Source organism: Calidris pugnax, unplaced genomic scaffold (genome assembly GCF_001431845.1).
Source record: "Calidris pugnax isolate Ruff unplaced genomic scaffold, ASM143184v1 scaffold24, whole genome shotgun sequence".
NCBI classification, from domain to species: domain Eukaryota; kingdom Metazoa; phylum Chordata; class Aves; order Charadriiformes; family Scolopacidae; genus Calidris; species Calidris pugnax.
This window is the reverse complement of record NW_015090922.1, coordinates 10,838,462-10,853,186: the sequence shown is the minus strand read 5'-3', so window position 1 is coordinate 10,853,186 and position 14,725 is coordinate 10,838,462. Positions and strand designations below refer to the sequence as shown.

General features: G+C 42.0%; 1 protein-coding gene across 1 annotated transcript; it reads right to left on the bottom strand.

The window, feature by feature from the left end:
* Positions 1-718: 718 nt before the first annotated feature.
* ABCG8 (ATP binding cassette subfamily G member 8) lies at positions 719-14,408 on the bottom strand. Its single transcript, XM_014950593.1, has 13 exons — positions 14,343-14,408; positions 12,851-12,955; positions 11,923-12,079; positions 9,737-9,975; positions 9,187-9,319; positions 7,255-7,524; positions 5,150-5,315; positions 4,967-5,059; positions 3,862-4,061; positions 3,660-3,736; positions 2,026-2,293; positions 1,349-1,476; positions 719-856 (listed from the first exon to the last, which is right to left on the bottom strand). Exons 1-13 carry the CDS (start codon positions 14,391-14,393, stop codon positions 719-721), a joined length of 2,025 nt encoding a protein of 674 aa, XP_014806079.1. The 5' UTR covers positions 14,394-14,408.
* Between the last annotated feature and the right edge of the window lie 317 nt (positions 14,409-14,725).

The following is a 14,725-nucleotide window of genomic DNA, read 5'->3' as shown; positions in this document are numbered from 1 at the left end:
TCTGTACAGGGAGAAAATGCCCGTTTTGGGCACCAACAGCATCAAACTGGAACACAAAGGCAAAGCCTTAAAACACCTGAGCAAGTGGAAACAAGACAGCACCGTTAACAGTTGTGTTCTCCTTCCTTGCACGTTCCCCTGAAGCACCAGTGAAACCTTCTGTGTTGCTTTCCTCTACGCTGTTCTAATGAGTGCTGGATGTTAACGTGCTACAGAAAGTAGTGTTTTCCGTGTGCTGAGCCCGCTTCTCTCAGAGCTCTCTGAATCACTGCTCGTTCAAACATTATGGGCTGAAACATCAGCTATTAACAAAGCTGGATGCGCCCTTTTGAACCAGCGGCCTGTAGCTCAGAACATTCCCGGGTGTGGAGAGCTCATAAGCATCTTGTGACCTATAAAACCCCTATGTCAAACAAATAATAACACAAAACCAAACAAGCAAACAAAACAAACAAAAAAAACCCCAAACAATCAAAACAACGAAAAACCCAGCCCCAGGCTGAAGCCCCCCAGTTTGTTGCAGGTTCTGTGGAGGAGCACAGCAATGTTTTCCGACTGCTGGAGTTCTGCTGCCATCCTGTGGCCATGGGGGCCACCTCACCAGCGCTCCCAGCAGGGACCCGCCGAGGAGGCGACCCAAAAAACAAGCCCCTGGGCTTTGGCCGGCTTCTCGCAAGGGAGGCTGTATAACCCCCTGCCTCCTCTGCGGGGTTTGCTGTCACCAGTCTTGGTGTGATTTCTGCTTGATGAACCTCAGCGATAAGTAGTATAAAAGCAGGAAGCTGCAAACGATACCGAGGAGGACGAGGTAGCTCACGTAGAGGGGATGGGAGTCCAGGTCCAGGCTGTGAATGATCTGCAACCACGGAGAACGCAAAATTAGGAACAGACACAAAAATTTCACGCTGGGTGTGTGACGTGTGTTCGAGGTGTGAGCTTCCCTGGCCCCTGCCGCCTTTCCCCCCTCGGTTTCCTGCTGGATGTGACTTTCTAGAGTGGTTTGACAGCTGGTTACTGCTGTGCTCTATCTGGGGGCTGCGGTGTTTCAGAGGAACACCGTTCGGCTGCTGAACAATTTCAGCAAGCACGTAGTTGAGGCTTGTGTAGAAAATAGCTGCCCTTTATTCTCCTTTTTCTTTTCTTTTCCTCCTTTTCCACTAATAAGATGATAAAAGGAGTGACTGCTGTAAGGGCAAATTTAAAATATACCAAGTGTAACATGACTTCATGCCTTGATTTAGTGCTTGCCAAATCTGAGGCCTACATCATCTAGTTAAATACAACGGGCATATAAATAGCACTCTAACTAGTTACCAAATGTTCGTAAGAATTTTTATTGGTGACTTACAAGTTTCCCCGGTACGTGAAATGTAATATTTCCCACAGTCATTTCATATGTGTGGTCAGTGAACTGAATTTGCATCATGCCTTGAAAATTCCATCTGAGAAAAGAGATTTTAGAAACCCAAAATGGAACTGGAAAAAAACAGCAGAAAGAAAGAAATTGATATACGTACACAAAACTTACTTGAGACCTCAAAAACTGCTGTGTTGCTGCCAAATACAGCAGGTTTGTCTAATTTTGTGATGAGATGCTTTAAACATATGACAGTTTATTATTGGAAAAAATGGCAGCTAAATTTTACATTATTATGTAGAGATGGAAAATTAGGAGAGAGCTAATATCCATATCCATCAAACTCCACTGTCAACTAAGTCTCACTGGAGCTCAATCTTCATGTACTGGATATAATTCTTTCTACTGAAAAATTTAGCACTCATGTAAGAATCGAGCCTTTCACCAGTGCTTTTTTTGACCAAACTTGTTGTTACCTCATTTTCAGATGGAGACACTGATGTCAAATTAACGGCCTGACTCCACCATCACTGCCCAGGAAGATAATTGCAAAGGTAGGAGTAAAGCTGACTTTTCCTGCACGGGACTCGTTCAGCCTCACGACAGCCAGTTGCTGATGGAAACCACCGATGTTCCAGTCAGGAGGGATGGTGGGAGCCCTGTCTTACCTGTCCAGAGGTTTTCCAAGCTTATCACAAAACCGCCGCTCAGGTAGAAGGAGGTGAAAAGGACGTTGCCGAAGAAGGCTGAGAGCTGTAGTGTGGGCAGCAGCGCTGCCACCCAAAGTGCCATGGCGCGGGCACTGTACACGGCCAGCCACACCGAGAGGAAGTTCAGCAGGAAATGCTCTGGCTCAGGAATGAGGTTTGCCAGCCAGTAGATGGGAACCCCATAAATGATAACAAAAGCGCAGTGTTCTGGGAGCTCCCCCAAAATCTGTTCAGGAAGGGAAAAAAAAAAAAAAAAAAAAGAAGAGAATAAGTTAAATTATAACTACAAAAACACCTGAGATACACCTTAATGTACTTATGGACTGTTTATAAAAGCTACAGGAAATACTCCCTTAGAATGTAATCATCTCCCTGTTAGGTGTTGTCAGTGACATGCAAAAACAATCCGCAACAGAAACTGAAATCCACACTAATTTTTCCTCCAGTTGTGACAATTCCTGTAGCTAATTGTTAAATTGAGAGGATTCTTGTTACAGATTAGATGTCTTGTTTTATTACAGTTTGGCAGCTTCTAAGAATTTAAGACGCTCTCCCTGAGAACCGGTGTGCTTGATAGCAGCAATACTGTTACTGACTCTTGGAAAATATATGTTTTGTCCAAATTTGGTTGAATCCAATGTGAGATCAAATTTGAGACAGATTTGGCTGTTGGTCACTTCCCTACTTTGTCCCAAAAGCATTCCGGTTCATAACTCTTTAACTCATTGTAAAACAAAAACATGTTTAGGATTGTCTCAAATATCTAAAGATACATATAGAGAGTATTATGATTATTTCTTCTAAAGAGGATTGCTACTATCCTCTAATACTAAGGTTGCAACAAATTACATCGATTTCTCTATGAATAATGTGCAATCTTTGTGACATAATGCAAAGAATATTTTTCTCTGGCAACCACTAATAAGCATTTAAAATCTTGTGCAGAAATGGAAACCTAAATTACAGATGCCAAGGCAGGCAGAGCTCCTCTAACAGTGGCAACATCACAAAGAAGAGATGATTCTAAACCCTTGGTGGAAAAGAGGATGACATTTTAAAAGTTCTAAATTTATTTCTAGAAATTCTGGCTTTTGATGCACTTAATACAATTGTTTGTCTCTGGCCAGTAAAGGTGCAAACCGCTACTGAAAATGTCACAGTTGGTGTTTTGTCATTTCTGTTTTACCCTTGATTTTGGCATTTAATAAGAATATTTTGTTTTACAGATCAAGACGTGTAATCAAGCTTTCAAAGATGCTCCAGCAAATGAAATACGCAGGTACGTAAAACTGTCTAAACCCTTAAATTTGAGTTTGAGATTTCTCAAATTTTGGCCAAACAGTCCAGCGAAAGATTCTTATTTGGCTTTTCTGTGGGTGGGATCTCAGCCATGACTTATGGCAACAGATCTAAAGTAGTGTGAGGTTTAATCCATTAACGCCAAGGAGTCAGGAACGATAGCCTTAGCTGGCAGACACAAAAGAACAAAGTCTGATATGAATGTGATCATTTATACAAGAAAGCTTTGGTTTGTTTGTGGTTTTCAATGTTAAAGGCAGCTGTTTGTATTTCCTGGCAACAAAACCGATTACCTTAGCAAAGAAGTATGGGCTAACAGAGTACATTCCGTCTTCCAAGTCATGATAAAGCATAGCTCTTTCCGAATGACCTGCAGGGTAGGAACAAACAGGTTGCTTTCATTCTAGGGTCACATTAATAAGTATAATTTTTCATTGATTTAGGAATTTTCTGATTTTGATTGCTTAGAACATTCACAAGAAAACTGACACTTACATTTGGCAATAACATCCAAAATCACTGTGAATGGGATTAGTGCACCTATCATGTACAACAGTGCTGTTGTGTCACGAATAGAGAGTCCGGATTTCTCATGGCCATAGTACAAAAATCCAATTAATAATGACATGAGAAGGGCCTCAAATCCATGGATTAATAACGTTGAAAGATCTCTGAAGTCATTGGAGACTTGACGACTAGGAAAACAGCAACATTGACCATAAGGTATAGTACTTACTAATGCCACTTACATTCAGATACGTCGCCTCAAATGCTCTGCTAAAATAATTTGGTGGAACCTGCTGACTTTGAGTAGGACAGGAGTTGGGCTGTCTGGTCCTGTAAAGGACTTTACCTAACCAAAGCTATTGAGCTTCTGTAGCTGCCTAGTATTTCAGGTCTGAAATGCTGAAAGCTTGAAGGAAGGCAATGTGGGTGGGACGGCCTGATTTTGGAGACACAGAAGCAATTACTTCTGGTTTAGAAGTCTCTTCGTTAAGGACCTGTAGCATAGGCTAACACCAGCTGATACTGGTGCTGATGTTCTACATGTTTTAAACCAGTTGATTGTGTTTCTTTTGAGTACCCAGGCATGAGACCCAACTATGGGTGTAATCATGGGTGCCTGGCTGTAATCAGTGAAGACTGCTGGCTTCAAATCTGAGGCAGAAGTGTGACGATGGCAATGCCTGAGCCTACCATGAGGCTGCCTGGGCTTGCTGACAGTTGAGTCCCCAGGCTTCAGCATGGAGATCAGGATAGCAGTACCCAAAACTGGGATGCAGGTTCCTGAGCCTGGAGGTTTGTGCTGTTCCTTAAGGCTATGGGCTCCCAGTGATGTGAGCCTGAGGTGACTGTGTGTGGAAGGAGCCCTGGGGCAGAAAGGTGGGGGCCATGCTGACATCTGGCTGCTGTCCTGCTCATGGGGCTGGGGTGAGCCCATAGAGCAACACCTCTGCTCTATGGCTTGTTCAGGCCTAGCATGAGGTGTGCACTGGCACCATGCACTCAATTGTCATTATATCCTTCTTTCTTATGCTTTAAGTACATAACTGTTTAAGCTGGAGACAATATATTACTGGTTAAGCTGGAGATAAGTTACCTTAATAATATAGTGAACTGCTTTAAGACTCCTGGTAACTGGTCACTGGAATGGTGAGGCATGTTGATAGCCTCTTCTGACTTTAAATGGGACCTGCCCAAAAGAAAAAAGAGAGAAAAAATTGAAATTAGCGCAGGCTGTAGCTGTTATTCCAGATCTGCTGTACGACACGCTTCTCTTTACCTTTGCTTGCTGAATGTGGTTGCAACCTTGTCATCTTCAGTTACTTTCCATAAGAAGTCATCAAAATCTTTGACTTTTTCTAGGAACAGGTTGGCAAGAGTATTTGCTCTTTTTTGGCTTTCCATCTCCTTTTCTGTTGTCTGTTTATCGATACTAGTCAAATCAACTGCAAGACATTATTTGACATGAGTCCATATGCTACAGGTGTGATAACTTTATGATGTGCTTAGAATCAGAGATTTCATCACAAAGAGACAGTACAACCTCTGTGTGTATGCATTAAGCTACAATGGTTAAAACTTTATCAATTACTTTAGGTAATTAGAGAAGAACAGATTGTTAATGTATATTTTGTCTTGGCAGATGTTTCTTACTTAGTCATTCAACAAATCACTGAGAGATTTAATTATTTAATAATTGATTTTTGTAATATTGTAAACTACTATTTTAGATTTTTCTAAATTTAACAGTGGCTTGAGAGAGGTGCTGAGAATAAACAGTTTGAATTTCCTTCCTGGCATGTAGGCATTTACAATCTGTTCTGTGGCCTTGACTTAAATCACATGGTTTTTTTCTATCTGCAAAATGATAACTATCGTCTTCTTTTGTATCTTAAAGAGGTGCCATAAACTTTACCTGATATTGAGAAAGCCCATGAAGAACATTATCCAAGGACAGTGTAGTACCAGCAACAATAGTTGCCTTAGTTCTTTTATTTAACAAATCTATTTTTTAAAATCTAAATTGTTACTGGTATTTTCCAATGATGACTTTCAGTGTAGTGTGGCAATACCCAATGTTTTGCCGATCTTGCTGAGAGAACTATCGCTGCACTCCTTATGTTAGGCTGATCATCTCTGTTCAGACTCTCATCAGCAGAAGTTCATGAAAGAAGAAACGAGTTGCCACCTGCCCTACCCATCGCCGTCCCTCCTTCTGCCATGGTCTTCTGTTTCTCTGTCTGACACACAGCCAGCATTTGTGCGTTTCCATCAGGTGCTCCTTCTTCCTGTGGCATCCTCTACCATCCTGTCCCATTTCCACCTTCCTGCTGCCCATATTTCTCTTCTCTTTCTATGGGTACTGACTCTGTGCATTGCTGCTAAATGATCTTCCAGCTCCCCTTCTCACCCCTGTCGTAGGGGTTTGTCTCTCTAACTACAGGCTGTAGCTTGAGTTTCCCCAGGACTGCCTCACATTCTCCCTTCCCATACGGAGGTGCTGAAAGCCTTCTTCAAGGCTGTGCTTGGCTGAGAAGGGCTGCTCTGAACCGTGGCGGTGGTAAAGGTCTTCTTGCAGGGCTTGACACTGAGGTTCACTTCTGTTTATCTCTGCTCAGCTAATAGGAGCTGACACCACCTGCCACATCGGCACAGCCCAAGAGGTTACTCCGGAGCACCGAGGCTGATGGCTGCACAAGGTTTCCCAGCCAACTTGAGAGCAAAGACTGAAGGGCTGGAACTGAACCAACCTCTCTGGTAAGAGACTACTGCTGTTAGATTAACAGGGCCAGATTCCCTTTGCACATTGCAAAACCAGAAGAGGAATGGATTTGGAACCACGTAGTTAAATTTCTTTGAGAAGAACAATAAAAGGATTGCTGTTCTGAGTTTGGTTTTTCTCCCTTCTCTTCCCAGCGCTCCATGGAGTGCTGTTGGGCAGCGCTCCTCTTTCCCATTTGCTGTTCCAGGTGTGTATTATTTCTCACCCTGGGAAACTCGTTTCCCACATTTCTTGGTTCAGAAGTCAGAGAACTGGCTACAGAAAGCAATTGATGAGTTCAACCATGTCTTTCTCAGTGTGGGTAAAAGTTTCAACCAGCTAAAGCATGGGAATAAGTGCGCTAAACATGTGGAAGAGTTGCTACACCTGGTAGGGTCAGAAGAAGGATTATTGAAAATTGATTTTGTCCGTACCTCTTGTTTTTGTTACGTTTCCTCTACTGACAAATAAGGATCATATTTAAACCTGAACAGTATTGATTTGAGTCAGTTATAAGGCATTTCTAAGACAGTTATGGTCAATAAAAACCTATGTTAGCTGATACACTTACAAAAGCAAATGATTTCCAGTAACCTTTTTTTATGACAGTACTTGATACTAACCATAGAAATCTGCAGGATTGCTGTACCTTGGGCAGGGATAGCCTAGTTCTGTGAAGTACTGGACCATGTCTCTAGCTGTTCCAGAATAGACAGTGACTCCAGAAGTCATCAGAAGAACTAAATCAAACAGTTGGAAGATATCTGAGCGGGGCTGATGAAGTGAAAGAAGAACTAATCTGTTTCCTCTGGCCAGTCTGGATAATGTTATCACAAGGTTATGTGCAGTAAAACTGTCCAGTCCAGATGTGGGTTCATCAAGTATGAGTATTCCTGCCAAAGACAATAAGTTTAGCTGTGGAAAGCAGCGTGTTTGATTTGAAAAATATGTTCTAAGCGAAATGGTACTAGTGCATGAAATCTCACTGATATATTCCTTTTTTTTTTAAAGTACCGAGTATATTTCATACCAGCATCACATAATATTCAACAATGGAAATTTCTTCCCCTATCTCTTACTGAACATGATGACCAAGAACAATTATTTTAAATCTTATCTTGCTCCCACTGGAAACAAGATATATTTTTTTTAAATTACTTTTCATTGCTATGCAGATTTAAGTTCCTTATTAAATTTACATTCTTCTCTGCAGTTTTGCACTGCCTGTGCACATATCAGGTATGTGAATATTAATTAATACAGTTGTACTAGTTTTGTATCCCGCTTACTGAAAGGATATTTTAGCCTAAATATTTAAACCTCATGCATTATTAATGTGTAAATGCACAGTATTAATTCAGATAGCTCCTCCTCCTCCCAGCCTGTGCTGTATTTCCCACCTATTTGCACATATAAATGAAGATAGGTATGTTTGCTTTGCAGTTGATTGATTGTTACAAACTTGAAAGTGTTTATTACTTTGCAGTGTTTGTGTTGTTACAGAACTTTATAGCCTCAATCAGCACAAGGCAATGTCTGCACACAGACATGGTTTCTGTGCTGAGGGGTATAACATGTTTGAAATGTAAAGAAAGTTTTACTTACTTTTTCCCAGAACTAACTACGTTTTTTCTTCAGTACCAGTATATCTATTCCTGGGCATCACTTCTTACAAAAAAAGACTTCTGCTTTCCCAGTAATTGCAAAAATATAGCTTTATGCAAGCAAAGAATTCTCAGCTCCATTTCCTAGTAGAAGAGCTGATGGGAAATCTTGCTCAGTGAGAGGCTCAGCCAAGATTAGGAGTGCTTTTGATATGTATAAGAACAGATAGGGGATTCAATCCTGCAAAATGAACTGTGGATTTACCCTCGTGTTTTGCTTCTGCTGAAGATGATGGAAATTTCTAGTTCACCTGCGGCATGAGCCAGCCACGTCAATGAGTTGCACAAGACCACAATGACTGATCCTGCAGCCAAGAAAATGACCTTCCCTGTTAACATTGCACATGTAAATTGGAGGAAAGGAAAACAATCCAGATGTTGTTGTAGGCCAGCAGCCTTCCAAAGTAACTTGTGGTATGTGGTCAGAAAAAAACCAACCTCATGCTGATATACACAAAGCAGAGCACTGCTGGGAGGGTGACTTCAGGCAACTTTCAGTGGTCTGTGTGATGATGGCTTTAGAGACCGGTGGGTAAAGGTTTCTGGGGGACTTTTCCTGGCTCTGTCGCTACTGCTCCATTGGCAAAGGTGATAGAAGCAGAAGTGGGCTGGCTCCTGAACTGCTCCGTTTACAGAATTATTACTGTAATATTTACATTATTATCTCTGATCAGCACTGATTTCAATTTAAGCAAACAGACCAGCACCTTGCTATGGAGAGCCAACCTCTGCCAGAGGGTGATGCAAGGCCTGTTAAGTGTCCTGAGTTTGAACTCCCCAAGGTGCCCCATGGGCAGCTGGGTGTATGACTCTTCCCTGAAAGCTCCTGTATTCATTTCCTGCCCCATTTCCCACAGTGGGCACAGGGGAAGGTGTGAGGGTTTTGCTCACCTGGGTTCCAGAGCAGCTGCACACCGATGCTCACTCTGCGTCTCTCCCCTCCCGAAACGCCACGCAGGTACTCGTTCCCTACCCTTGTGTTTGCACACTGGCGCAAGCGAAGTTCTGCTATGACATCTTCTACCTGGGGGGGATACGAAGGGCAGCAGACATAAAGCAGGGGTTTATTTGCAGATTTGTGCATAGATAAAGCTGAAAATACGATTAATGTAGTTAAAATTCATCTGGATGTTTCAGTGCCATCTGATCAAGAGACACTTGAAAACAACTCTTGATTTTAGAGATAACATTAAAAAAGGCTCAGCGATCAGCAATTTAGTTTTTCTTTCAGCCTCTCTAATGCTTTCTCTAGATTGTCATTTTTTATGAACTTTGGAACAATTGCTGGTTTCTATCTTGAAAGAAGAAAAAGGTTTATAATTCATAATCTACATAAAAAAATGCCAGATTAGCTGTTCTGACTCCAAACACACAGGATCTCTTGGAGAATTCCTGTCAGACACATTTTTGACAACTTTATTTTTTCCAACAGCTTAATTACCCTTTTTTTCCTTTGCGAGTCTGAAAAAAACTTTGGAAGGCGCAGTTTGGCAACGAACAATAGTGTTTCTCTGACAGTCAGGTGGGGGAGCAGTCGGTCATCCTGCCGCACGTGTGCTATGCATTTCTTAACGAGCTGTGGAGTGCTGGGTTTGTTATTGATCAAGATTTGACCAGACTTGATTTTGCCTCCGTGATCCCGGCAGGTTATCACGTCAAGCAAGGATGTCTTTCCACCAGCTAGGAAAAAGAAATTGAAAATTAATTTCCAAGGAATCATTTTGAAAAGTGATCTAGTCATAGGCAAAGAATAGAAGCTTTCAGTCTTAAATGTCTTATTCCCCAGCCCTTCCCGAAGCTTTTCCAAAGCCACAGAGGCAGAATGGTCTTGAAAGAAAATACCAACTACAAGCTCATGTTCAGGAAATATCTCTGCTCTGGAACAGAGTACGTGGCTGTTAACCTTTGTAATTTCTCAGCAGAATTGGGTAGTTGGGCGTTGAGGATAAGCCCATGAACTCAAGAAGCACGGTCGCTTTGACCTCTCGTTACCTCTCTTTCACTTTTGGAACACAGGTGAAGGGTGGTACCCTGCGCCTGGCTGCAAGGCTGGCACCTAAACCCTCCGCAAGAGCTTGCTCCGTGGAGGGAATTGTGAATTCAGAAACGGCAGCTGGAACGGCTGAATGACTAAGGTGCTGAATGATTATGCACACAATAAGAATCTAAATCATGATTGAAATAAAAATTATTATGACTTAAATAAGACAAAAAGTCATTGAAATAATTAAGAAAAGCTGGCTCATGCTCAGAGGTAAGAAAAGTGAAACAATGAAAACAAAACCTGATTTGGAATTAAATAGCAAATGATTTTTTCCTTTTTGCTGTATGATACTGTATGTAAACACACAGAGCTCTCTTATTATGATTAGATGTCACTTATTTCCAGTCTCCCTGTTGAAAGATTAACTCCACACTTGTTTCTTAATATATACATTTTAAAAAGAAACCCATCCATCTGTAAACCACGTATTGCTCTATTTAAGAGTGACATATTGATTGCCATTGACAATGTGAAACCCATCAGCAGTTTAATCCATTTTACTAAGGCATTTGATGAAATAGATGATAAACAGCTTTTAAAAATAGTTTGACTAGTTTGCTCAAAGGGGTTTGTGCTCAGTGTATGTTACCTTACAAAGGTGCTATATCTATAACTCAATATGCTATTTCATCAGAAGCTTTTCCTTTTATTATCAGGAGAATCTCTAAAGTACAACTTCAGTTGCATTTAGGATATGTGCCAAGGAAAAATTCCCATGGAAATGGTGAAGAAAAACCTCTTTTTTAGAAATAAAGTTAAAACTTCTTTGGTAAATATGCCTTGCCTGTGAGAGAGAACATCTTCACTGAATCACTGAGCTACCCTGATGTAAGAGCCTAGTGGAGACTCAGCATGGGGGGGTTTTACCTCCAAAGTATGGGTACTTTTTACTTCAGTTTAACAGGTCACGTGTCTCCTTCTTGTCCCCCCAGATGACTCAACTAACCACATGGGGTAAAGGCCATCTCTCCATTAGTAAGCCTCACCCTGAAGAAGATTAAACCAGTGCCACCAGAAAATGAAAGGGAAAAAATAAGACATAAGAAAAGAGCGACCCATTTTAAAGCCAAACAGAAGAGGAACTATCTTCTCCGTAAGTTTCTCTTAATTAATCCAAATGCCATATTTTATCCTGTTAGAATTGCTTCAATCTGAAGGGTTTTCCTGCTTATGGCTATGCAAGTTGCCACTGATCTTTCTTATGGGGTCTGGCCTTATTTGTCTGCTGTGTTACTGGGTAAAGTCTGCAACTGGCCTGTTTTGAATCTCAGCCATGAAGCTGATTCATGTCCAGCAGAACTGGGATTGCAGACCATAGTTAGAAAAATACCCCACTACACCTCAGGAAACAAACAGCAAATATGTACAAGTCATAACAGAATTGGTTTTGAAAATAAATTCTAATTTCTCCCCCAGTATCATTCTTTGTTTCCTCATACATTCTAAAGATTGTATTTAAGTGGCACATTTCGAATAGTTGTTTCTCAATTAGATTTTGCCTTTCAAAAGACTGCAGAGTATTTTCTTGGCTGTGTATGTTTTAGCTAAGAGTTGGACAAATCATGAAATTAGGTTGCTCTTACCAGTGCTTCCTATGATAGCTAGCATCTGACCACTTTGAACTTTTAAATTCAGATTCTGAATTATTGACACACGAGAACGGGGATCCGATTTCCAGGTCCATGGCATTTTCATCTGTGCAAGGCTTTCATACCAGGGAATCTGGGATGCCATGTTAACCTAACAAAGGAAGAAACAAGTCCCTTCAATTCCAACAATAAACAATCTAGCAATAAATATCTTTGAAGTTATGATGTTACAAGCACAGAATATGTTAAAATAATATTGTTAATCTTCATAAATACATGGAAGAAAGTTCTTTTCCAGCCAAGTATGGTTCCCGTACTTTGCTGCTTATTCCTATTAAACACTAAAGCTATCTCTGTCCTCTGTTAATTTAGTAATTTCTTGCTGTTGTAAACTTTAATTTTTAAAAATTTTTATATACAATTTTAAATTACTCAAAACTGAAAATTGTGAAGTCTACTTCAGGTGCCATGGTGGCACTAAGAGAGATGAAAAATTTCACTGGGTCCCTGAAATCCTCCTTGTGTTTGTCATCCTCTCCTTTTCTCCTTCCACATGCTTATTCTTGCCAGCAAGGGCTCCCAACATCCCTAGCTGGACAGAAAGTCCCTCTGCCTCAGCCCTCAGAGGAATATTTTTTGTCAAGACTGAGAAAAAACAAAGCCTAGAAACAGACCTCTTTTCCTGTCTTATCCTCTAGATTTACTAGATATATTTACAATGGAGAGTCTAGCCTGCTGTCAATATTGCAGCCAAGGGCACGATTCTCCTTACAAAACCTCTGTGTATTTGACTGTGCAACGGTCATGTGAATTAGTGTTGTGAACTTCAACTTTGTTCAGCTTTTAAAATGACTTGAATATAGAAACAGATATTGGTGGATATCCTCCCTGCTGAAGAGAAGATATAAAGTACAACTTTTACCTGGTAGTTGAGTTCTTTGACCTCGAGAACATTTGATTTTCCACTGTATGTGAAATACAAACTGTTATCTTCTTCAGAGCAAAAAATACTGTCCTGGGCCTTGGTCTGGAAGAGTTATTAGGTTAGTTAGAATAGTCAATTACAATACTTATAGTGTTGTTAAAATTTGAATACAGAAAAGGCAAAGCAGAAAGGGAAGTATATTTTATGGGATGGAACAGTATTGTTGATAAGTTACTGTAGTGCAGAAGTCTGAAGGGCTGAAATGAGTTATCTGTTAATCTGTGTGAAACGTACTTTGTTCTGGCAGCATGTGTGAGGGCCAAACATGCTGTGCTATGCTCTTCTGTTTGCTTTCAGTTTGAATGGGATCACTTTCAAGATGGAGACAAATTTCATGCCACCATAAAGAGATTGGACTCTTATTTCTGGTTTTGAGGAAAAAATGTAATGCTTCTGCAACATTAGTCTACTGGATCAAAATGGTCCATACTGAAATTCATAAGTTATGGCAGCTAAAAATTAAGGTTCACTGGGAGTATGACAGATATTGAATTCCACAGAGACTCATTAACTTAGAGGCTTTATGAACAAGAAGGCGTATGACCACAAGTACAGTCTGTTTCCCCTCTTTCATCTTTTAAATTCACAGTCTGTCAACTGGAACTTGGTGTTCTGAGATACGAGTTGAAATAATAGAGTCTCTATGTGGCTTCATTAACCTTTGCATCTAACTGCAATTAAGAAGTCTTTGCTGAGGCAGCTTTCTGGCTCTGAGTTTAATTTTGTGTGCAAGCCTATAGTTTTTACTCCAGACAGCCGTATCTCTCCCAGAGCCTTGAGCCTTTTCTCCGAGTCAGACTCATTTCCTAGCCAAGGCAAACGTACCTCTTCCCTGTCTCGCAGACCCTGTCCCTGCCTGTGGTATCTTGGCAGATGGTGACCACAGCCGTTCTGTGCACCTCCTACCCTCACAGCAAACGAGGCTAATATAATCTTTTCAGTCTCAATGTACAGCGGAAAGCAGCATGACACCAAGCAGCCTGAAAAGCCATGTTAAAGCCCTCCAAGCTCCCCCCACTGCTAAAGCACTCTGGGCTCTCACTCCCGTTGAACTTAATTTTGCAAAAAGCAGGTGGTCCCCAGAAAATGTGGGGAGCCGGTTTTACAGCCCAAAGGCATGTCCTAAGAAAGCCACTCCAAGCCATGCTCAGAGACCTTCTGCTCCATCCACGTATTTGAAGATGCCCTCTCTCAGCCCCACCACAGCACAGCTTAGGTGGCACCCGGTCTCATCCCCACTGTGCTCCTGTTGGGGGTGAGGACTCTTTCAGCTCCCTGTTTCGGAGGTGGAGGAGACACGGGCTCGCTGCCTGTGGAAGCCTGGTCACCACGCTGGCCACCCGCCTCTCCCCGCTCCCGGCCAGGCGCTGGAGCTGTGGGACGGCTGAGCCCAGAGGCTCCCTCCCCGCTCCCCGCAGGTCTCACTAACCTGGCTCCAGCCGGCACCGTCCAGAGAGACATTTTCAGGGGCTTCCTTCATGTTGGCGCTGGAAGGTCTCGCTCCCTGCGGGTGGTTTGGCTGTTGGCTCTTTGCAGGCCGTGCAAATCCGTCTCCTCTGGGTCCTGAGCTCAGCCCTTTCCAGGCGCCCTCACCACAGCACCATTTCTCCTGGCAGGCTGTGTCTCTGCAGCTGGTGTGACCCCGTGGACAGGGAAATATTCCCCTCCTCTGGGGACAGCAACAGCTCGGGCTAAAGGTACATCAGATAGTGGCCTCAGCTAATCGCCTATCAGTTGTTCTCAGGAAAAAGAAAGAACTGAGCGCCCCTCTATTTTCTTTCAGGCGCTTCCCTGGGTGGGCAGCGCTGGGGG

What these genes read in the sequence shown, in the direction of transcription:
- ABCG8 (XM_014950593.1), bottom strand. Translation starts at nt 14,393, where the DNA reads ATGAAGGAAGCCCCTGAAAATGTCTCTCTGGACGGTGCCGGCTGGAGC. An exon ending in ACTCGCAAAGGAAAAAAAGG is followed by an intron (nt 9,320 to 9,736) that starts GTAATTAAGCTG and finishes TATCCCCCCCAG; the next exon opens with GTAGAAGATGTCATAGCAGA. An exon ending in TTTGGATGTTATTGCCAAAT is followed by an intron (nt 3,737 to 3,861) that starts GTAAGTGTCAGT and finishes CCTACCCTGCAG; the next exon opens with GTCATTCGGAAAGAGCTATG.